The sequence below is a fragment of the Carya illinoinensis genome, chromosome 5, assembly GCF_018687715.1.
Source record: "Carya illinoinensis cultivar Pawnee chromosome 5, C.illinoinensisPawnee_v1, whole genome shotgun sequence".
Classification (NCBI taxonomy): domain Eukaryota; kingdom Viridiplantae; phylum Streptophyta; class Magnoliopsida; order Fagales; family Juglandaceae; genus Carya; species Carya illinoinensis.
Genome location: NC_056756.1, coordinates 4,588,227 through 4,612,689, shown reverse-complemented (window position 1 = coordinate 4,612,689; position 24,463 = coordinate 4,588,227). Strand labels below are relative to the sequence as shown.

The following is a 24,463-nucleotide window of genomic DNA, read 5'->3' as shown; positions in this document are numbered from 1 at the left end:
TCAAGGGGTAGCTTGAGGCGAGGACGTAGGCAATGGGGCCGAACCTCGTTAACATACTGAGTTTGCTTCTCTCTTACCCTTACTCTTTATATTTATTGTTATTTCATATTTTGTTTATATTTTATATTATATATTTGATTTATAATTGTTATTTTTTTTAATACAACTCAATTCACCCCCCCTCTTGTGTTAGTCATCTGGGCAACAATAATTAACAAATATTAGAATAATATTAAATTTCACTACAGTCTATATAAGTTGGATTATAGACTTGTTTATATGAGTATATATTCTCAAATGTATAAAAGTGTATTTATCAAAAAGAATATATATTATAATTTATTATGTCAAAGGTGTATTTATCCTTGACATACATATATCAAAAGTAGGTTTATATTAATAAATTAATATTCTTACTCATATTTAATATTAAAATTTTATGTTATAAAATTAATAGACATAAATAATAAGATTTTAAAATTTCATATTATATTAATTAGCAATTTAGCATATAATATATGTATATTATAATATAATATAATATAAAAATTTATATATAATATAAATAAATCATAAAAAAATATTTTATATATAATACAAAAAATTAAAAATATACATGTGTACCAATTAGGTTCGATTCCAACCGTTTGAACCAGTTAATTTTCTAAATTTCAAATCCAAAATCGGACATGTTTTGTTAAATAAAAACTGGTATCGAACCGAACACATATTCGGCCCGGTTTATCAATTTTTCATTTTTTTACAATCCTAATTCTCAAACACAAAATAATTTTTAATTTTTTAATCTAATTATTACATGATTATTATCTAAATACAAAAAACTAGTATAATGTTTACAAATCTAAAAATAAAATTAATATTTAAATAAAATTCTAACTTTATATTATTTTTATTTAATTCTTTCTGTTTCCTTATCCAAATTTTAACAAAACATTCTCAGTTTCAAAAACAAAAAACAAAAACATTCTCTCTCGAACGACGTCGTTACCGTTAACAGAATTACAAGGCAATTAACTTATTCGTATGTGTATTCAATCGTGCGTTAGAGGCGTGAGATTCGTTGTATCGAGAGAGAAAAGACAGGTGGTTCTGCTGAATAAACTATGGCGGTGGTGGTGGTGGTGGACAATATGCAGTATGCAGCTTGGCGTGAAAAGAGAAGGGTAGTTACAAAAGGGCAAGGAGAATCGAGTAATATATATTAAACTGTCGTGACATCGTGATTCGTGATCGCAGTCAGAGAAATCAATCGTGCCACGTTACAAGATCTGTGAATGCAGAGATGGCCTCGATTCCGATTTCCAGCTCTGGCCCTCCCACGGTCCCACCTCGCATCTATCCCTTTCGTGGTGATACTGAATAGCTCAGACTTCGGATCCAACTTAAAAATAGATTTAATTTCTAGAAAACTCTGTTGAGAGGGTATGTATTGTTCAGATTAGTATAAACTTTATTCTTGGGAAAACTTAAAATCAGGTACAGCTCGACTAGTCCAGTGCATCACCTGAATCCAATGGAGACCTCCTAGGACGCGCCATGTTCAGTTCCAAACATGTGGTGTGTACGCAGAAAGTGAATAAGAAGCCTCACCTTGAACGGTACCCAACGGTTAAAACTACAAAATTTGTAGATAGAGATCAGAGGTGGAGTGTCAATTCAAGCCGTGAGGATTTGGTGGGACATGGTCGGTCTGAATTCCCTTTTTTTTAATTCGTTTATATTTTTTGTATGTTTTAAAATACTCTAATGGGGACAGAGGTCGGCCTGGAATTTTGGAAAAAATAATAAAAATATATGGATTTGGTGGCTCTTTCAGAATGAATTTGGACGTGGCTTCTTTCAGTTTCCTTCAAATTTACTTCAACAGAGATTTTCTTCTCTCTCGTTTCAGCTTAGCGTGGAAGAGGGATTGGATTGATCTTCGAGGCTAACTCAGTTGAGTTTAGGTTTTCTCTTTTTTTTTTTTTAATAATCATTTTATTTGTTCGCTTTCTTCTTGATTATCATCATCGAGTACAAGCTTGAATTCTTTAATATATTTTATCTCACTGCAGGTTCTAAAGGCAGAAGATTATTTTTTTATTTGATGTACATAAATGAGAATGAACAATTAAATTTATTCTATTTAGATTTTGATGATGTTATTTTGATTACAAGAGCTTCATCATATTTATTTATTTGTAGGGTTGTTGCTAATTGTGCTGGATAAGGTCATCAATCTGTCAGAAAACAAGTTTTTCTGTGTTTTGGAGGATTCGAGGCTGTAAATATGAATATTGTGGCATTAAAGAATGTACCTGACAATTTACACCATTATGGGAAAACAAAATTCAACATGATTGCCAGTTAGTATGATCAAATGTGTGATTAGACCATGTGTTTAAGATTTGGATGTTTTTGAAGCAATTCAACCCTTGAAATAACAATAAACAAAAAATGGCAATAATAGAATGGCAAAGCATTTGGCAATATAGAAGAAAAATGGGTGATTTGATGTTTAATCGCTGTGTTGTTCTTCGATGTGCCCTTCTTGACTAATGCTAAGCCAGAACTGTTTTGCTTGCTCAGCGTCCCCAACTGGACATGATTGTCCGAAATAGGTAGGGGATTTCTTCGTCGGTGTTCTAATGACTTGTCCATAGTTGAGAAAGGTATGTGAGATGAGGCCGTTAAAAGCCATGCACGCCAGCTAAATCACTTGTCATCTACTGGTCATGGCTCACACTGAAAGGTAAAAGTCAGTTACAAAAATCTTGTTTCTCTCCATCCATCCCTCTCTCTCTTTCTATATATACCTCCCTCTTCCATCTATCTGGCCGTACATACATGAACTCATGATTCTTATGTCTAATTTGATTTTACAGGGGGTTGAGTTTTGGTTAATATATTTGTATTTTTTTTTTTTTCTTCAGAATTACTGACCTAGTCTTTCCGAATGGAGACATCTATAGTGGTAGTTTTGAGGAAGTACAGCTCAATGGAAAAGCTAAATATACATGGTCCGACGGAACAATTTATGAAGGTGATTGGGAAGGAGGGAAAATGTCAGGGAAAGGGCTGATCGTTTGGCCATCAGGGGCAAAATATGAGGGTGATATCTCGGGGAGCTATCTTCATGGTTTTGGCACCTTTACTGGACCTGATGGGTCTGTTTACCGCGGGGCCTGGAGGATGAATGTTCAGCATGGGATTGGAACAAAGCAGTATTCTAATTCTGATACATATGAAGGTTCATGGAAGGAAGGAGTACATGAAGGTTCTGGAAAGTATTGTTGGAATGGTGGAAACACGTATATCGGGAATTGGAAAGGTGGGAAAATGTGCGGTAGAGGGGTTATGAAATGGGTAGATGGCGATCGTTTTGATGGCTTTTGGTTAAATGGGTTCAGACATGGGTCTGGAATTTATAGCTTTGCTGATGGAGGATATTACTTTGGAAAGTGGAGTAGGGGCCTAAAAGATGGAAAAGGAACGTTATATCCTGCTGGATGTAAACATCCATCTTTAAAAAAGTGGCATAACTCCCTTGGACGTGATGACAAAAATTTCTTTTTTTCTCACAGTTTGTCATTGAACTCAGAGGCAGGCAGGGCTACAAGACCAAGTGTTAAGCGCAGTCTTTCTGAGAAGATTTTTACTGATGGAGTTTTACGAAGCACAGGTCGCATATTACGAAGGGCTTCATTGTCAGATGAAAATTGGGGCCTCTTTGATCATGGTCGCAACATAAGATGTCATGAATCTTCAAGCATGTCATTCCATTCCTCTCATGAAGAGCAACATGAGGCACAGGATAACAGTACTTTATTTTATGAAAGGGAATACATTCAAGGTGTTTTAATAAAAGAGAGAATCAGGAAACTTGCAGAGATATCACCCAAAACTAAACAGCATAAAAAATTTAATGTGAAAGAAGCAACAAGGAACTCATGTGTGGATATTTTCAAAGGCCATCAGAGCTATTATTTAATGCTTAATTTACAACTTGGCATAAGGTAAATCAGATAACCCCCCCCAACTTAGAAAGTCAAGTTCTATGGTATATCTTTCTTATTTTGTTTTATATTCAATTGTGTCCATTACCACCGTGTATCTAAATTTGAAGTTAGATTTCTTGTAAAGGTTGATCCTATCATGTTACCTTCCGCTTAAACCATTTTTTTTTTTTTTTCCCTGTTTTGGTCTCATTGACTGATATAAAAGAAGTATTTAATTTAAAGTTCACAGGTATACGGTTGGCAAGATCACACCGGTGCCTATGCGTGAAGTGCGGTCTTCTGATTTTGGCGATCGAGCTAGAATAAGGATGTATTTCCCAAGAAAGGGTTCCCAGTTTACACCTCCACACTACTCTAATGATTTCTACTGGAAAGACTACTGCCCAATGGTCTTCAGGTATCTTTCAATCTTATGCATAGTCTTTGCTTAATTTGTGAAAGAGCATACTAATGAGCACCATGCAATTGAATATTTTGGTTTGAGACTAGATGACTATAAATCTGTTTGTTTGGATCCTGAAAAGGCTGCATGCTGCCCAAATTATGATCTTAATATTTTTAAAAGGAGTGTTATGACCTTTACAAACTCAACAACAACCACAAGTGCTAAGTGTATCTCCAATTTTTTCCATGATTTGGAATTTACATTATAGAATGCCATTGGTGACAAAACCCCTTTGATCACCATTGGGTAGATGGCTCAGACACTAATCACAATTTGTGAAGTGCACATAAAGGAAGAGATGAGGGAGAAAAGAAGTCTATCTACCATCCGCAAGTTAGACTTCCCACTTTCATAGACACTCTGCTAATGCTCCAATGAGGCAAATTTCCTAGTATGTCTAAGTGAATCACTACTTGCTGAGAAAATAATTCTTGAGATCATCAAAAGAAGCAGATGTTCTTATTTAATTCATAATGGCAGCGTCTGTTCAAGTTACTAAATCATCCATTCTGTCGCTCATGTTCATTTAGATTCTGAAACTTATTATTTTGTAAGTTTTTTGTAGAGTAAATGAAAACTATAGATTTCAACCTTAGGACTATTCTAAGAGAAACTGAAAGATTGCACAAATGTTCACTGCCCTACATGATTGAGAGGCTATTTTAGTTTCTTTAAATTCCATATGTATTACCAGTTTCATATACAGATCCTTCATATTTTATTCATATGTAGCACTAATAATACTCCTGACCACTGATGTATGCTGTTTGGTGAAGGGTGTGGTTTTATTTATTGCTAAGTGGCTTTCTGTTTGTTATAAGAAGTGATGACCTGAAAATGATTTGGTTAATATGAGTTCTTAAATGGCAAGAGAATTTTGTCATCGATTTTGCTATGTTTAATGCCCTTACATCCAACTAAGGACATTGTTTGAGGAATCATTCAGAAAAGAGTTATAACTGTTTTACAATTAGGAGTTGAGAAGCAATCAGATCAATGATAAGGTACTGGGAGTTTTTTACTTGTCAAAAAATTACTGAGAGTTCTGTGAGATTTTATAAATAGGTCTTTTTTTTAGAGAGAGAGAGTTGGCGTTTTCTTTTTTAAGGCCAAAGTACAATGTTTCTTGACAAACGGGGTATATTATGAGAAAAGAGCATGTTATCATTGACTGTGGTTCTCAACAAAGATGATTAATGAGCTGTAAAATTGTATTCGAGATTTATAGAGCAGAACTGCAGGGGTCATCTTCAATAATCTGTCGAGGAGGAGGTTGAATTTATTACTATCTCTAACAAGATGTGTATGGATAATATATAAAACCATACTTAAGGGAGAGTTTTTGATGCAGACAGATGTTTTACTATCCATAGATTCCCAAGCGGGCTGTTTTAACAAATGGAACCCCATTTTCAGGAATTTGAGGGAGATGTTCAAATTAGATGCAGCTGAGTACATGATGTCAATGTGTGGTGATGATGGTCTGAGGGAACTTTCTTCTCCTGGGAAAAGTGGCAGTATATTCTATCTTTCTCATGATGACAGATTTGTGATTAAGACTTTGAAAAAACCAGAACTGAAGGTTTGAACAAACACAAGTTTCCTGTTTATGTTATATTTTATCTCTCCTCTATGTATCAAATCCCTAGCATGTCCACAATCTACTAAGCTGTTTACTGGTTTCTGTGAATATCTTTTTTCTACAAGTATTTTCTGTGAAGATCATCTATTTCAATAGGCAACTTTACAGGATTTTCACTTTACTCGTGCTTCTTTACATTTGCCCCTCTTAAATGATTGAGATATGCTTATAATATGAAATTGAAGTTGCTTCCAAGTTGAGTGTTAACTTGAACTGTTTAAGTCCAAACCACGTGAGATATGGAGCTGTTACAGAGATCCTTGTTGATTGTATATAGCCTTTCTAGTATGATTATACTGTCTGTTACAGATATGATCTTTGATTCTGTATAGCCTTTCCAGTAAGATTATAACTCACTGTAATTAGGGGTACCTGTCCTGCTTTCAATTGAAGAAGATTGACCTAGCAGCTGAGCCTACAAGAAAAGTATTGCATAGGATTAGATTAACGAATGTAGCATGACAAAACAAAAGATTCTGCTTTTATTTCTCGTTCTCTGCCAAGCAGTGATTTTCCCATTGTATATGATTAAACATTTTATTGGTGAGGATATTAGCTGCTCTTCTCCTGCTAACACCAGTCCTAAAGCTTTTGTTTCCCATGACTTGGTCCCTAAATACCATTAAAGGATAAGAATTGTTATTTTAAAATTTTGCAGGGATAAGCCATCAGCTTAGCAGAAAATATGCTGTGTTATTGATATTGGTAGTATTTCATCCATTTATTGATAGTTCGTCTGTTTTCTCCTTCTGTTATTGTTGTTTTCCCCCTTTGGTGTTCTTGAATTTGTGGCTATGATAATGGTGCTATGCGATTTGCTACAGATTTTTGTTGATGTGTCTATTTCTTAACTTTTTTGTTGGCTCTTTGTAATGCATGTTTCTGATTAGAATTGTTAGTTGAAGAATTATTCGGCTTTCTTAGATTGTACCTCTCGTGAAGGAAGGACGTCAGTCATGAATGTAATTTTTTGCCTCTTTTATGTAGGTCCTACTCAAGATGCTTCCTTACTATTACCGTCATGTAGGGGAACATGAGAACACTCTGATAACAAAATTTTTTGGGCTTCACAGGATAACATTAAATGGTGGAAGAAAGGTATCTGTCATCCTGTCATATGGCTCTTGTTTCCTCTCTGTGACTGTTATGCAGGAAACTTATGATTATGCATTTCTTTGATCATTTTATTGGTAGGTACGTTTTGTGGTCATGGGGAATATGTTTTGCACAGAATTACAAATTCACCGTCGTTATGATCTGAAGGGATCATCTCAAGGTAGATTCACAGATAAGGACAAAATTGATGAGACTACCACATTGAAAGACTGTGATCTATCATATGTATTTCATATGGACAAATTAGTGCGAGAATCCCTTTTTAGGTAAGTTCTCTTATTGTAGAAATTGTGATGTGAATTTTTGATTTTGCAACCTATTAGTGATTTGCTTCCTTATTAGTAATGGATTTGATATCATGACTTGGGAAACATTGAAATACTTTAAGATCAAACCCAAGTTGATTTATTTGCTTATGTGGATTCAAAACCCACTGAGTGATTGTGTAACTTAGAAAATGGAGAGAGAGAGAGAGAGAGAGAGAGAGAGAGAGAGAGAGAGAGAGAGAGAGAGAGAGACTGTATGATGTGTGGTTTAAGATTATTTTTTCTTTTTTGCTGAAAATGCTTAATAAAATTACTTTAGTAATAAGCTCTATTTCTGAGCCAACAAACTTGTGCAGAGTACCCAAATAATCAAGCTCCAATTGAGAGCAACCCTGCGGCTGTTTGTTATGGTGGATTCAGTTGAAGTCCACATTCCTCTGTGGCTCAAAACCTTCAGACCTTGTAGAGATCTGTGAGAATGGGACTCATCTCCCCTCGAGCTTCCTAGAGAATCCCTAAAAAACTCTCTAATTACTAGACAATTTTGTAACCGATGAGAATGATAACAGTAAATAACTGAGAAGATTGGGAAAGAATTCTCAAGTCTTAATGCTTAATTGAGCAGATTCACTGGTTTCTGCACCTCCCACACATCTTATCTTGAATTGTATAACCTTGCATACCATGCACAGAGGAAAACCCAATATGTGGACGTGAGTGCTCCCAACTGCCCATTGATTTCTATAATAACAGTATTTCAATGCTTAATGAGTTGGTTTTAATTTTGTCTTTTTATTTAGCAAGGACAGAATGAGAAGGAAAGTGCACACTTGGTTCACTTCCTGAATCTTGAAATCCAGTTTAAATGAGCATTCAAAGGGTGACATAACCGATGTACCAAACGCTAATGGTTTTTGTTATAACTGCTACAAAACCTTAGATTTTGACACTGGTTACAGTAAGTTGATTATCCCATACAGTAGAGAATCTATGAAATGGCAGACTTCAGAGTGAAATGGATATATTACCAACTATCACTACTTACTCTTTTCATGATTTTTTTTTATATTAATATGATTTTCTGCAATGGTAGTGTGTTTTTACTTCTGATGGTCGGTGGATTTCTTTTTTCCTCTTCCACAGACAAATTTCTCTGGATTGTATGTTCTTGGAATCTCAGCGGATAATTGACTATAGCCTTCTGTTGGGATTACACTTTAGAGCTCCTGAGCATCTCAAGGCTCTCATAGAAAATCCCAGTGCTTTACCCTGTGGTGATGGTAGATATTTCTTTCTTTGTGAACATCTTTTCTAAACTTTGATTTATTTTCATTATGCTCTTATTGCAATTTGGCTAACATCCTTTTGCTTTCTCAGTGCCATTTAACTGTTTAACTGTCCCACAAAGATTTCTGTCAGTTATATTGAATAAAATGTTTTGTTTATAAGATTACTTGTTCTGTTCCGTAGTATCTGAGATGTGATTACTTGACATAAATGACATACGCATTACCTTCTAGACACAAGCACAAAAACACATAAAAATACATTTACATGCACATATAAGTGGTCATGGTCTACATATGCATGCATCTAAACCCAATTGATTCATTCTTGGATGTGGAAGCTTCAAATACATCAGGGGACGATTTCAACTTAAACCAATGGCCTTTGGGTCGAATGGAACTTACTGTCCTATAAGAATGCATGGGTGAGGTAACATCTCTAAGTCCATGGGGTGCAAGTTACTTACAAATCCAACTTGGTTTTAGAATTGCATCATTGGTCATGTGTTGTTATATTTAAGTTATAAGATTTGATGCACCAAGAGGCTTTACAATCAGCAACAACAGCTAGAAATGTGGGTTTATGTTTTGCAACGTCATATTTGGCTTTATTCTCTCCTGTTGTGTGCCTCCAACAACTTCAGGGTTCAGGACTCATATTTTGTTAATTTGATGAATGAGCTGGTATGTGGTTTGGAGCTGTTAGAGGACATGGTTGTAATAAGTGTAACTTGTGAGGGTATAATCATCAATTGTATGTAGTATATATATGTTGTTGAAAAACTCTACCTCAATTCTTATGGAGCGAGATGGGGGATGTATTCAAATTCCATCTAGTTGGTTGGGATAAGGTGTGCAGGCCAATCTCGTCAGGTGGGTTGGGTATAAAAAATATGAGAACATTCAACCAGGCCCTACTTGGGATATGGCTATGGAGGTATAACTTGGAACCAGAAGCCCTATGGAGATTGGTGGTTGATTGCAAATAAAGAAGCTCGTGGGGTAGTTGGTGTACTGGAGAGGTGAATGGGGCCTATGGAGTGGGGGTTTAGAAGCACATTAGGCGAGGGTGGGGGGTGTTTAATCAACATAACAAATTAGTGCTGGGTGAGGGTTCCCAAATAAAGTTTACTTATCAAATAAAGTATTATATATGTTGGTGTACATCAATGAATAAATGGAGTGAAGTATTTTCCCTCCATAAGTTTCTACAGGTCAATCCAATATTTTTTATTTTTTATTTTTGTAAGCAATGCAGTTTTATTAAAAGCCACTAAGGGGTGCAACCCTAATAGCAAGGACGTATACAAAAAAGAACACAAGTTTTTGAATCCTAGAAACCTAGTGCAATGGGGCTCTTGTCCAATCATAGAGGGTACTGAATACCATGGCTCTTAAATTTGATATCGTCCTCTCACAATCAAAAGTTTAGGCATTTGGATCTTGCCAAATGCGTCACATTACCCACAAGGAAACCATCCTCCAAACTTTTGGATTTCTATGAGTTCCACTAGGACTCTGTCAGCATGCCAAGTTGCCAACAGCGTTGTGACATGAGCCACTCAATCCCTAAAATTCAGAAAGAGATTAAGAGAAGAAAAAATAATGAATGAGGGACTATATGCTTTCATTCAGTGGTATTTTTTTTTTTATTGGTAATCTTTCAGTAGTTATTTGGAATAGTTTGTTTACTCTTGCATATAATATGAGGGGTGTTTAGACTTTTGTGCAGGTATCTTGATCTGAGGGCACCATATCTTCTTTGAGCATTCTTTAGTATTATCTGGCTCTATCTCCACTGTAGAACTTCTAACTATTATTAAGTAGTTTTCAGTTTCGAGCTTATGTTCCATTTCCTTCAGGTGGAGTTTCACAAGGAGAACCCTTGATTCCTTCTAACGGCCTGCTACTAGTAACCCATGAACCCAGCTCTGTCAACAATGCACATGGTTCTCACATCCGAGGAAGTACATTGAGAGCATCTTCTTTAGGTGATAAGGAAGTTGATCTTTTACTGCCTGGTACTGGGAGGTAGCTCCTATCATTCTTAACTTTTGTTGCTAACACTGCTATTTTCTCTTTTCAGTAATAAGACACTCATCCCTTCCCTTTACGTTCATCGAATGACAGCCCTCAATTTATACTCTCCTGCACCTACACAACAATTATGACATCTTAGCCGAGATGTCTTGATGGAGTTACTTTTAGTCACTCAATTTACTTCTAGTTCTTTACTTTTAGTTAAGTTAGGAATTTATGGACGTGTAAAATATCATCTTTACCCTTTGATATGAATCTGAGCCAGACTTGTTAATATAATGGTGGTTCTGATGGGTGCATATGAAATCTTGAAATGGACAAATCATTTATAGCTTCCTATGTGCTTGTTTTCTTCAGCTCAAACTCGAGTCCTTTTCCTAGTTCTTTATAATTGCTTCCAACTTGAGCAAACAATGAAAGACAGCTGTAGATTTGCTTCATGATATTGTCACCAGTGGATGCTGCTATGCAGCTTGTCATTGAAATTTGAGGAATCATGTTATCTATATTTACATAGGGCTTCGAGCTCAGCAGTATATATTATATAATTAACAGCCAATTACATTTTTACTCCTCAGGTTACGTGTACAGTTGGGAGTTAACATGCCAGCTCAGGCTAATCGGAAGCTTCAGCAGGATGATGATTCCGGAGTTGAACTTTTTGAGGTTTATGATGTTGTTCTCTATTTGGGAATAATTGATATATTACAGGAATACAATGTGAAAAAAAAGCTCGAGCATACATTCAAATCATTGCATTTTGACTCCACTACAATATCAGCAGTTGAACCCAAGCTGTATGCTACACGTTTTATCAATTTCCTGAAGACAGTTTTCCCAGATGTTTCATAAAGAGAGCCTTCACTTCAGGTTCTATTGTGTTTTTTTACTCTGTTTTTTGGTTTCCTTCCTGCTTACGATCATCCTTTTATAGGAAAAAGCTGTGTTTCTTATCATAATTCTTTTTACAGCCATTCATTGTAAAGTATACATCCTGTAATAAATCATCCCAGTTTACTGTTTATAAGGAAGAAAAGATGAATTTCCTTCTCTTTTGAATTGAAGCACTATTCTATTCCCACATCAACAACTCGGGAGCTTTTAGTCAAAATTTTACTGCCTGGAACATTGTTGATCATTTGACTTGCAATCCACGTTGGGACATCATAAACAATAATCCACTTCTGCCAGATTTATAAATTATAATTCATCGAAAGGGAAGAGTCCTTTGAATCATTCGAAAAAACCCGAATCAAATCTCGCGTCGCTATGGTTTTGGTTAGAGAAGGCATATCCATGTTGCATTCTCAGATAAAATCACTTCCGGAGCCCACTACGCATGCAACAAGATCAAACCGTATTGTTGACAACGGGCAGTGTTCTTTTTCTTTAGGGGATAATTAGCACCCCTTCAAGGGTTCTCTCACCATCTTTGGAGTAACATCTTACAAGAGTTAGAAATTGGCCCAAATATCATGTCTACAATCATCTTGTATGCTTACAAAAATTATTCATCCACAACAAAATTTTTACTAAAACAACTGACAAACTGTTGAATTGAAACTTGATGTAATATATTAAATTATAAAATGCTTTTTACGATAAAATAAATATAACGTATCTTACAATTTTCAATTTTCTTATGCCTAATTCAGTTGTTATATTTGTATATTTTTATGATAAATATGTTCACTCGCACAAAAAGAAAAAAATAACACCTTGCAAACTTGACCCAAATCAGATGGGTAAAATTTGGAAATCGCGAGGGAAAATCGCATTAATCACACCAAAGACCTCATTAAGGATTTTTTACAAATTACCAATGGGAACACGAAATTAAGTCCAGCATATATATATTGATTAAAAAGGGAGAAAATAAAACCAAATTTCCACCAACGTTCACTTCGAGCCCAGTGCAAACGACAATTTTGGACGGGATTTGTTCTTGCCCAACAATTTCATCTGGTTTGACCGTTCTTCCTCTTCTTGCTGTTTCTTTCTCCACATTGCCTCTTCTTTCTGTCTTTGTATCTCTTCTAGCTCCCGGTACCGTTGTTCCTCTCGCCACTGCTGCTCTAGAGCTTCCCTTCTCTGAGCTTCTTCTATTCTCCTCTGGTTCTCCTCCAGCATCCTTTCCAGCTCTTCTTTCTCCCTTCGAGCCTTCTCCTGTAAACCAAATTGATCAAGTAACATTGTCAACTTGGCAAAAAACAGTGAAATAATATTGCCTTGGCCAGTTCAATGTGTATTTGTCACGCGCGCACGCACACACACAGACAGAGAGGAGGAGGGGGGGGGTGCCGGGGGAGGATTGGGGGGGAGGATTGGAGGGGAGAAAATATAAATCACTTCAAATAAACCTGAGATTTCTAATACAAGCAAGCTGAAAAGAAGTTACTTTAAAAAGAGCACCGCTCAATAGAGTGAGGCAATAGCAGAGAAGGCCCATCAAAGCTAAGATGAATTTAGCACTCACCTCTACAATCAAAAACTCATTAAAACAAAAGGGTGCGTACAAGACATAACGTTCATCCAATCAAAAAAGGGGAAAAAAGATATTGATCTAAATGGTGATAATTCAAGTCCATCAAACACACAAGCTATCTCCTTCCAAATACTCCATACAAGACATAACGAAATTGGCATTACATGAGAAGCTACACCGGCCTCCAGTGACATGACTTTCCCTAAACCACAATAACTCCACCGCCAACTTGGGCATAATCCAACCTACCACCATATAGCATATATTTTTACCCCAACAAGAGAGTAATTCTACAGTAATTTTACCCACTAATTTTTTCCAACCGCACAAGCCCACTGTATTTCAAGATTGATTTTTCCTCTTACTTATAACAAACTTGATAACATATATGGCAGACAACTGAAGTGGGGTCGCAGGATTTAAAAAATAAATAAATAAAAAAAGCTAAAAAGGATTTCTGAACGAAATTTTCCCCCAAGTACTCCGAGTGGTAAATTCCAATGCTTATAATTATGAGACTTTTGTACCAGCGTGAAGAAAGATGAAGAGAGTGGGTGCTCCAAAGTATATACCTCCTTTTGCCTAGCCTCAATAATGGCAGCTTCCTTTTCTTTCTCAAGCTGAGCTGCAACTTCATCATAAAGTCTCTTCCGCCCCTCCTCCAACAGCCTCTGTATTTCCAGCTTAATCTCCTTGGAGTTGATGCACTCTTCAACTTTCCTACGGATTGATTCTTCAACTCTATTCATAGTCTCTTCTTCTATCAATTTCAATTCTGCTTCCTGTTGTCGCCTAAGTAAAGAGAAAAAGTTAAGCAGAAAAATGGCCACTCGTGCAGCAGGGGAAATACTGCTGCTAATGATCCCAAACGCCACAACTGTGACTCAAATGTTTTTAAATCAAGGCAACTATAGAACTAAACAGTCAATTATCTTTTATCTACTTCTTTCCTTCTTTTCCCTTTTCTCTACTCATTACAAAATATGGCAAACTAACCTTCATGACAGCAAAGGCACTAAATATATGCTTATGCTTTTAAGGCATACCTCTAACCGAATCCTGATCCAAACAAATGAGTTTCAAAACTGGAGAACAGTAGATAAACGAAGCACCCAATTTGATCATCAAATATAACAAGTTGAACTATAGCAGTATCTTCCTTCAGAAAATCCTGTCGAGAAGAAAGCCAAGTAACCTGCTGCAGTTTTAAAACTAATCACTGGAAACCTTCAATTCTTGCACTGAACATTTTTTATAAGATAAATAATTATATTTTTTAAAATAATTAGCCAAGGGTTTGTGATAAGTCAGTGCCAAAACAATGTCAAAAGCTAGAAATTGGCTATTCAGAAAGCATTTACAGGACAACAATTAGAGCTCCATGGAGTACGAGGACTGCAATACGAGCAACTTTGTTAGGTTAGAGTCCAACCAAAGTGCAGCTGTAAGGGATCAGCATTTCACCTAAGGGGCAACCCAAATAGAACTGAACTAAGGCCTCTTTTGTGGGGCTTTTCATGGCTTCCCCAAGGCTGCTTCGGCTTTTAAAGATGGAAGCTACTTGGAACCCATAGTAGTATGGTTTTCACTGCTTTTGTGAAGTGGCGTGCACCCTTTAGGAAGATTTTTGCTTCTCAAAGCGGCTGTAGTTTCTCATATTTATAAAAATTATAAACGCTACAGCCCTAACAAAATGACCATAACTTTCTAAACCTGTATTCAGCCCTACCAGAGAAAGTGACGATTGCAGCTTAGGCCCAAGAATAGATCAACTTGCCCGCACCCCTAACATTTATTGACTAATTAAATGAGATTCAAATTACTGCTGTCAATCAAATCTCACAACATTAGATCCATGGTGGATGCAAAACCAGAATTAGATCTAGTAGATACCCAGAACACACGGAATAAAAGAACAAGGAATTCAGATTATGTTTCATCCAGCTAATGAGGTAGAATATGAATGTCAGTTAAAACAAAGATGAGAGAATTCTGAAGTTAACTGATTCAGGAGATGCAAGGAAGAAAGCATGTCTTGAACTCTAGGTATGTGTCCACTGAAACCTAGCGTTTCTGAATAAACATTATTGTAAATATTATACCATCCTCAATATTTTCCATTGTCTATGTGTTCGTTGTCTTTATATTCAAAACATGGGTGAGAAATAACAAGCCATAGAGATTATGGCAAGCAGTTTAATTGACTTTGCCTATGATTGGGAAAGCAAACTATAATCATCTTGGGAGGCTAAAATTGATATGTTCTATAAAAATTCTGTAGAACAAGAAAAAAAAATTTAGTGAATGTGTTAGCTAGCTGTTATTCAGACACATACTTGTGTTCATTTTAATACAAGTTACAATCATCGCCACCAGCATGGACTGTGTTCCCATGGCCTTCTTCCAACATTATTCCAAGACTACTGAAGCGATTGGCTAATCATACAATATGAAAATTTGCAACAGGAAACTGTCTCTAATCCATGAGTGCACTAAGAAATGCAGAACATATTTTTGCGTGCTTTTGATACAAAAGAACAGATGGATTTTGGTTTGTGACGAAAATTCTCTCTCCTTTTTAAAATATCATGAAAATAACTTCCAGGATATTGCACTTCAGAGGTTGCTAAGAAGCAAAAATGATCGAAGTGGTTACCTTTGAATTGTGTGGAACCAGACTCCACAGAATGATGAATTTGTCACATCATCATTCTAATAGAATTACTCGTAAAAAAATCATTATAATAGAACAAACGCCATATGGGACCAAATACCATTTAACACCAAACAAGGGTTTTCCCACATATAATATTGCTACAGTACATGTCCCAAGACCTTCTAAACACAAAATAGGGGGAAAATATAACACATGCAAATGTGATTTATGGCCTTCTAATAATTTCAGTCTAAAAAATAAATCAACAAAAAGTAGACAAAACATCATTAAGTCAGAAAGCATATGTGATGTAATTGATATACCTTTTCTTCTCATCTTCTTCTAATCTCAATTTTTCACTCGCATTTTTCTGCTCTATGGACCCAAGACTTGAACTTGAAGATTTTCGAACAGGAGATGAAGAGGAACTTCTACTCCTATGCCTCTTATAATGTCTTGGGGTTGAAGAACGACTTTTATGACGTCTAGAAGGTGAACGACTTCTGCGTCGTCTTGGGGAAATAGAACGACTTTTCCGTCTGTACAACAACATTAATAATTTTTAGAAACTAACTGAAACGAAAAGAATTTGAAAACATTTATACACAAAATAATAATAATAATAATAAGTATTCAGTCAGTCCACCATTTAGTACAGTAAATACAGAAGCACGTACAAGTTACCTCATACATTGTTAAGAATAAGCTTTCTGAGCTCCACCTTTTATCACATGAAGAAAATGTCACAATCGAGCAACAAAAGGACAACCAATGGCACCCATCACCTGCTCACTTCCCGTACAATGGGAAGAAAGAGTTTTTCCATTTCTCTCATGAAGAGCATGCATTCTTTCTTTTTTTTTCTTTTTTCTTTTTTTTTTTTTTGAGAAAAGAAGTATATTGATAAAAGAATAGGCAAAAGTCACGTTCAGTACAAAGAATGTCCTAACTACGTAGGAGCAATAGAAATAAGGAATCATGTAAATCTTGGCCATTAAAATTTACGGCAATGGCCCAAGCACAAAGAGTTCTAAAAAAGAAAGCTTTCAGCTCCTCCATCGATCTCTCTTTGTCCTCAGACATCCGTTCATTGCGCTCCTGCCACACACACCACATAATGCAAATTGGAATCATCTTCCATAAGGCCTTAATCTGGTTGTTGCCTCTTAGAACAGTCCAGCTAGCTAGTGCCCCCACTACTGTCTCCGGCATAACCCAACCCAAGTCTAATCTACTAAAAACCTCGTTCCATAACCCTCAAGCTACCTCACAATGTAGTAGAAGATGATCCACAGATTCTCCCCCCTTTCTGCACATACTATACCAATCTAAAATGATCACCCTTCGTTTTCTCAAATTGTCCCACCCTCACACCACTCTTAATCTTTTGCTCCAATAATTTTATTACTCTTTTTTTTTGTTGAATTTATATACACAAGGCAAATTCCACGAAGGTCAGATATGCCCACTGACAATTGCTTACAAACTGAGCGACATCTCTAATCAACAAACTTTATGGCATGATCGAGCAACATGCTTCAAAATTGGCATGACTACCATCAATCATACGTGTACAGATCTTTAAGGTGCTCATGAAGCTCATGAAAACAGAAGACTCTCCAAACAGCAACAAGTTATACAAATACCAAGATAGACAATGTAACTATCCATCTGCTTCCACTACCACATGTAAAACAAAGAAGCCAGAATGAGAAATTGCAATGGAAAAATTTACTTTGAATACGAGATGCATCTAGCTGTGCAAAACGAGAAAAGAATCATGTTCCATCAACAGCCCACATAAAGTTGTGAACCTTCATATCATGGAAAAACATATCATTTTCTCATTAATTTTGATAGCTTTCCACATCATCTAACAAAAACAAATAAGAAATTCCAAAATTCTATTAATTTCTATTATCCATGCTTCTCTCACAGGGTATCACCTCTTTTTGATCGGTTTCTCTCACAGGGTATTACCAAAACACAAATTCATTGCATTCACAATTATAATATGACATATTTCCTATATAAAGTATTATAGCCTGTACTTCAACTCTTCTTTTTCTCTTTCTTTTTATATTTTTAGAAGCCCATACCTTTTTTCAACTCCTCTTTCTATTTGTAAAAGTAATTCAAATCTGGCATGCACAAATTGAACCACCATTTCCAAATTTTTTTTTTAAATCTTACACTAAGAATTGCCTATTTCATTCAGATCAATAACATTTATCTCTTATCAAAAAAGAAAATCTTACACTAAGAATTTTCAAAGATCAAGTAAAATTTAACCTAAACGAAATAGACTTCACATTAGAAAGATAAAGAAGCACTAAAAATCCACAGGGATGTAAAAGATCCATACAGATCAGTTTGAATGCATTTGTAACCCAGAGCACACGAAAAATAATGGTCCTCAATTTTTCTTAAAATGCTTGCAATCTATCAAAAAGTAGTACGAGAAACAGGTACAATAAACAGGATCACCTGCTATATGAATAGGATGAATAAGGAGACCGACTTCTCTCTCTTCGACTTCTCCTGCTATACCTATGTCCCACGGGAGATGGTGAATACCTTCGCCTATGCGAAGGTGATCTCGACCGTGACAAATCCCGAGGCATCTCCTACAACCTCAACTTTATGTTTATAATATCAAGATTGAACACCAAAAATAACGCTTCCCCTAAAAAGACAAACAAAATTAATCAACCAAAGTCGATCAATAAATGCCGAATTCACATATTCGAACAGTTAGATCTATTAATATCAACTAGTTAATATACTTATAAAAAAAAAATTTTTTTTTTTGATAGGTACTTATAAAAATAATATCAACCGGCTATCATCAACAAAAAAATCTAGATAAGAATATCGATTGATAACAATGATTACGGATTATCCTGAAGACTTCCCAATCTCATGAGTCACGGATAAACACTGGAACCAATCTTTTCCCCGTAAAAACAAATGAATTAATACATATCAGTCAGCATAGGTCTGATTCAATGCTAAGAGAATTAACACCAACAAGATAATTAAAACCTTTCAAACCTCGATTTTCCAGCGGCAGTGTTGAAACTAGATTGATATACCAATTACTAAACTTGACCTTGGCTGTTGAGAAAATATAAGAAACAATAATAACTTGGAACTTCTGAGCAACAATAACGTCAACATGTTCAATATCTTATTTCTTTCTTTTTTGATGGGTCACACACTATGCCCAACATGATTATAAAAAAGATCTAATCGTAGCAACCCCCGCAACCTTAGCCAACGTATTTTTATTTCACTTTCAACCGATTAAAAAAATACAAACGGAGTAAACCTATAATCGTATTAGCATCTTAATAGGGAGCCAGTTTTCCTCGATTTTCTCGGGAGCCAAGCAGGGGATAAACGAAATTGGAGAAAAACTAAAAGCCCCTGTGATTGAAAAGGATAAACCCTGGGCACTAGATTTACCTGTCGGACCAATTTGGAAGATCTTGAAGTTTGGGAATTTTGTATCAATCTCTAGCTAAACCCTAACTGACAGATAGACTGTAGATTTTTCTTTAGAGGATCGGAAGCGTTAACGAGACCGAAAACCTAGAGCAATGAGAGGGTTACTACCCGCCGAGGGAGAGAAAAGCCGTCTCAGATCATGCCACCTCGTCTGGGACCTAGCCGTTTGTAAATTAGATCATGGCATCATACACCGTCAACTGGTTGGTTAAAGGAGTCTCTTTCTTGAATTTATTATTTGTTAAAAAAAATTCTTAATTCAGTAATTTTTACGTATTTTTTTATATATTAAGTAAGAGTATCGTACAATACACGTTTATTTAATTTATATTTAATATTTTTAGTTAAGAATTAATTATTTATTAATAAAAATGTAATATTTTTTATTAATTAAATAATTAATAATGTAATGTTTATGTAATTGAGATAAATAAATAAACATTGTGATATATTAAAAAAGAAGAGTATTAATAGAATCTATAGCATAGTTCTATAAATAAACATCGCTTATAATTCTATAAAATATATTTGAGATCATTTTAATTCTAACATGACGATTCAGCATTTTCTTAATCTTGCACCACTTCAATAGAGAGGACATTAAACTGCCTATATTTTTTCTCCTTAAGTTTTTCTGGATTTGCATAAACTTTAAATCTTCCAAATTTTTTTTGATAATTTCTCAGCAATGCTTTTAACCTACAGTCGATTTTCCTACAAAATAAATTTTGAATGGCTTTACATAATTAATAAAAAAAAACCTAATTTTTTTTGTAATTATAAAAATATATAAAAAATAAAATTTTTTATCTTTTTGTAATACAAATTTTTTTTTTTATCTTTTTGTAAAAAATCATATTTTTTTTATGTAAAAAATAGCTTTACATAAAAATAAAATTCTTTTTCTGATATTGAAAAGATATAAAAAAAAAGTGTGATAAAAATTATGATAATTAAAATAAAAATGTATTTATTTGATTATGAAATAAAATATTACCAGTAGATTTGTGAAATATGATAAAAAAAAATTCTAAACGAATAATAAAAAAGTTAAAAATAAATAAAAATTTATTATTATATGAAACTTAAATGAATAATATAAAGTGGCATTAAGATTTTAATGAGATAGGTGAAAGGAAAAAAAATAATATTATATAAAATTTGAGTTAGGAGTACCAACTAAATAGCTGTAAAGTTTCAAATTTGTCGTTTTCAAATAGCAATTTATTGTTTACAGCTTGCATTATGTGACGGTAGCAGGGATATTTTTCTTAATCGTTTTAAGCCACATAAATTCTTCTCTTCAATCTGATTCTCCTTCTTCTCCCTCCCTCCCGACCTCTCTCTCTAAATCAACTTCATATTCCGTCTAGATCTCTTGCAGCCATGTCTTACCGAGGGAGGGGGGTAAGCTTAAGCTTTCACTACAGGTTTTCATTTCATTTTCTTTGTTTGTTTCACTTCGTTTTGTTTTTGCAATCGTTCCCTTTAGATCTAACATTTCAGTGCTTTATTTTTAAGTATTATTATTATGAGTTACATGCATATAAATCCGAGATAGATCTTATTCTATTGTACTTCGGAGTAACTTTCTTTAAAATTAAGTGTTTCTACTGAGTTAGACTTTCTGATTCCTTGACTTGAAAGGTTGTTAGATTTGATTTGAATGCTAGTAGTTATGCTGTGTTTAGTTAATGCAAATGGGGGACGAGATATATATTTCAATGGTGCTTTTACTGGAGAGGTTAGGTACGTGTAGATGCATCTCTGTTTTGATGCACTAATTGGAAGATTGTTATGTATAACTATTTCATTTTGAATATCCATGTATGGCAAATGTTAAGAGTGTAGTGATTAACCATTGTTGTTGTTTGTGTTATTGAATGAGCTAAATATAAATGAATTTTTCCTATTGGAGTTTAGTTTCCACATTTCATTAATAAAGCTTGACTATAGATTACGAGTTTCTATTTCATGCACCTGTCCAAAAGAGGGAAAAGAAAAATTATAGAAAGATGAAAAGATATAAGGGGGTGTCTTTTGTAAGTGCGAGACTCTATTTTATTTAATGAGGTTTCAGATCTGTTGATGAGTTTCTTGTATAAATATAAATATCTTCTTATTATTGCTTGACTATAGGGATTAGGTTTTATTTGTTTTAGAAATTTTGTTGCCTTTTTAAATGATTTTATTTAATTTTGTGTGCTTGAAGTATGTTATCCATATTTGCATATGTTACTGGTTTTTTAGTTCATGACTGGAGCAATATAAACTGTGAAGTACATTTTAATGTACAATCTACATTTTTCTACCTCCATGAGTGTATTGATTTTCCATTGAGTTCTTTGTATTTTGGGATTTTGGTCAAACTTGGATTAGAGTAAAATGTATTATATTCCGGCATGGAGACAAGGAACATGAGGGGTAGCTTGCAAAGAAATTACCTGCTAAATTAGTGGTTGGCCAAGTGATTTTATTGTAAAAGAATGAAGTTCTTGTTCTGAGGTTTCTAAAGCAATTATTATTTTTTATTAGATGCCTACAAATTATTTGAGTACTATTTTTTTTAATTTATAGGAGAGAGATTCTTTAGCCATGAGTTGTTTTATGCCTTAATTCTGAATGCTAAGATAATAAGACCTCATTTTGTTAACTTGCTCGATAAATTGCGATTATATGAGTTGTTTTCATTCATCATATTTGATTTCTCTAATAGATATATTATACAATTTTTAGTTGCTTTCAATTTTTGAGGATTTTTGTCTGTCTAATTATGTGAAGAGTTTTGAACTATATAATTATAAGACACTGTGTAATTATATGCTAGAAAATTTGTACAGGAAAACATATGTGATCATATATGCTCATGTATTATATATGCTTATGTTAGAAAATTTGTGGCTATATTTGGATTGATGTTTTTATTATTAAGTCAAAGACAAATAAGTTATTAAAAGGCAATAATCTAATATCATAACACTTAGAGATTGATATAATACATAGATAGATTATATATAATATAAATACACACAAGGCAGTAAAACTGACCTTTTTAATGCACCGTATAACCTTTGCACCACTGTACTACTTCACCACACCTGATTTGAGAGAGACAGCATGGATAAGTTTTTTGAATTGAGTTTTGTGATAGGTTTTTTAAAAAGTTTTTTTTTTTTTTTTAATTCTAAAGAGGAGAGATTCTTTAGCCATGAGTTGCTTTATGCCTCAATTCTGATTGCTAAGAAAACAAGACCTCATTTTGTTAACCTACTCTATAAATTGCGATTATATGAGTTGTTTTGATTCATCATATTTGATTTCTCTAATAGATATGTTATATAGTTTTTAATTGCTTTCAATTTTCGTGGATTTTTATCTGTCTAATTATGTGAAGAGTTTTGAATTTTATAATTATAAGAAACTGATGTAATTATATGCTAGAAAATTTGTGCAAGAAAACATCTGTGATGATATATTCTCATGTATTATATATGCTTATGTTAGAAAATTTGTGGTTTTATTTGAATTGATGTTTTTATTATTAAGTCAAAGACAAATAAGTTATTAAAAAGCAGTAATCTAATATCATAAAACTTAGAAATAGATGTAATGTATAGATAGATTATATATAATATAAACACACAAAAGGCAGTAAAACTGACCTTTTTAATGTACCTTAAAACCTTTGCACCACTGCACTGCTTCACCACACCTGATTTGAGAAAGACAGATCAGGGATAAGTTTTCTGAATTGAGTTTTGTGATAGGTTTCTGAATCAGTTAGTTCATTTCTTAGAAATATAAGAAAAAACATATGTAATACATAGATAAACTTATACTATAAACACACAAAAGAAAGTTAGACTCACTTTTCAATCTTCATTCAAACCAAGGAAACCGTAGCACCAATACACTGAAAGTAATAGAAGATATCAGTCACTTTTCAAATGTTAGCACCACTGCACTGAAAGTTTTCTTAAACTCCTTTCAATGCCTCTTGGGTTCCTACGAAATATGACTCTTGGTATTCAAACTTTAAATATGACTATTGCACTGCTTGGCCATTCGCCTGCCTCGTCAAGTGATTAAAAATTACTAATTTCTCCCTACTTACACACGGACATAAAAAGTTACTTACTATAAATTATAAGTTATACTACATATTATAAAAACTTATTATAAATTTCTATTACATGTGATTAAAATTTACCTCTACAGATTTATAACTTATATTTTCTCTCTGGTTGCAACTTTCATTCCAATGCATGGGCAACATTTACAAATTCAATTGTGGCATACGTACAGAAGGGAAAAAATAAGAGGAAATGGGACTATAGTTTTTCCAAATTGTAACTTATTATAAAAACTTATTATAAATTTATATTAGATGTGATTAAAATCTACCTCTACATATTTATAACTTATATTTTCTCTCTAATTGTAGCTTTCATTGCAATGCATGGACAATATTTTCAAATTCAATTGTGGCATACGTATAAAAGGGAAAAAATAAGAGGAAATGAGACTCTAGTTTTTCCAAATTGTAACTTACTATAATATTTTGGCATTAAATTTGACACTGTTTTTCTTCAAAATTTTGAGTTATTATATAATGGAATTCAAAAAAATAACACAATTGGCCAACAACGAGTGTATTGCTATTTAATGGAATTGAAGCAAACAATATAAATGGCCACAAATGGTGGCTTAATTGCTATTTAACGGAACAATAAAAGTAACGGTGAAACAAGATTTTTCGTTTAAAATAACAAATTCTGTTTTATACACATTTTTTTATATATAGAAGAATTAATTAATATAATTAGTTACGTATTAAAAAAAATTATACAGTCAGTCATATTAATAAAATATATAAAAGTGACTATATATAATATTAAAATAATATTACGGATCAATTATTTTATTTTTAAAATAACGTTAGATATAATAATATATTGTATAAATGTCTTCTATTTTTTTTAATAATGTTATATAAAG

At 34.0% G+C, this 24,463-nt stretch overlaps 2 protein-coding genes and 1 long non-coding RNA gene across 8 annotated transcripts; 1 reads left to right on the top strand and 2 right to left on the bottom strand.

The window, feature by feature from the left end:
- Positions 1-1,057: 1,057 nt before the first annotated feature.
- LOC122309881 (phosphatidylinositol 4-phosphate 5-kinase 8-like) lies at positions 1,058-11,864 on the top strand. Of its 4 annotated transcripts, none has more exons than XM_043123634.1 (11): positions 1,058-1,705; positions 1,913-1,956; positions 2,590-2,752; positions 2,934-4,016; positions 4,249-4,416; positions 5,881-6,046; positions 7,094-7,204; positions 7,301-7,488; positions 8,632-8,768; positions 10,637-10,805; positions 11,393-11,864. In XM_043123634.1, the coding sequence occupies exons 3-11, from the start codon at positions 2,736-2,738 to the stop codon at positions 11,664-11,666; spliced, it is 2,313 nt and encodes a 770-aa protein (XP_042979568.1). In that variant the 5' UTR covers positions 1,058-1,705; positions 1,913-1,956; positions 2,590-2,735; the 3' UTR covers positions 11,667-11,864. The 4 variants fall into 4 exon arrangements, with proteins under 4 accessions (XP_042979568.1, XP_042979570.1, XP_042979567.1 ...); XM_043123636.1 differs by having other exon boundaries at positions 2,206-2,752; XM_043123633.1 differs by having other exon boundaries at positions 1,838-1,956.
- A 701-nt stretch (positions 11,865-12,565) lies between these two features.
- On the bottom strand, positions 12,566-19,646 carry LOC122309882 (uncharacterized protein At1g10890). 3 transcript variants are annotated; one of them, XM_043123637.1, is made up of 5 exons: positions 19,424-19,646; positions 18,443-18,641; positions 16,279-16,494; positions 13,872-14,091; positions 12,566-12,980 (listed from the first exon to the last, which is right to left on the bottom strand). In XM_043123637.1, exons 2-5 carry the CDS (start codon positions 18,577-18,579, stop codon positions 12,714-12,716), a joined length of 840 nt encoding a protein of 279 aa, XP_042979571.1. In that variant the 5' UTR covers positions 18,580-18,641; positions 19,424-19,646; the 3' UTR covers positions 12,566-12,713. The 3 variants fall into 3 exon arrangements, with proteins under 3 accessions (XP_042979571.1, XP_042979573.1, XP_042979572.1); XM_043123639.1 differs by lacking the exon at positions 19,424-19,646 and having other exon boundaries at positions 16,640-18,587; XM_043123638.1 differs by lacking the exon at positions 19,424-19,646 and having other exon boundaries at positions 16,279-17,635; positions 18,443-18,583.
- Positions 19,647-20,576: 930 nt separating this feature from the next.
- On the bottom strand, positions 20,577-24,188 carry LOC122311533. Its single transcript, XR_006242806.1, has 3 exons — positions 23,335-24,188; positions 23,128-23,177; positions 20,577-22,563 (listed from the first exon to the last, which is right to left on the bottom strand). It is a non-coding gene; the product is annotated as an uncharacterized LOC122311533 (long non-coding RNA).
- Positions 24,189-24,463: the final 275 nt, after the last annotated feature.

Bases quoted from the DNA above. Each gene is read 5' to 3' on its own strand.
- LOC122309881 (XM_043123634.1), top strand. The intron at 8,769-10,636 runs GTAGATATTTCT...CATTTCCTTCAG, and splicing joins TGCTTTACCCTGTGGTGATG to GTGGAGTTTCACAAGGAGAA. The intron at 10,806-11,392 runs GTAGCTCCTATC...TTTACTCCTCAG, and splicing joins TTACTGCCTGGTACTGGGAG to GTTACGTGTACAGTTGGGAG.
- LOC122309882 (XM_043123637.1), bottom strand. From the start codon at position 18,579: ATGCCTCGGGATTTGTCACGGTCGAGATCACCTTCGCATAGGCGAAGG. The intron at 16,495-18,442 runs GTGATCCTGTTT...GTTGTTGTACAG, and splicing joins TCATCCTATTCATATAGCAG to ACGGAAAAGTCGTTCTATTT. The intron at 12,981-13,871 runs GTATATACTTTG...TTTGGTTTACAG, and splicing joins TTGAGGCTAGGCAAAAGGAG to GAGAAGGCTCGAAGGGAGAA.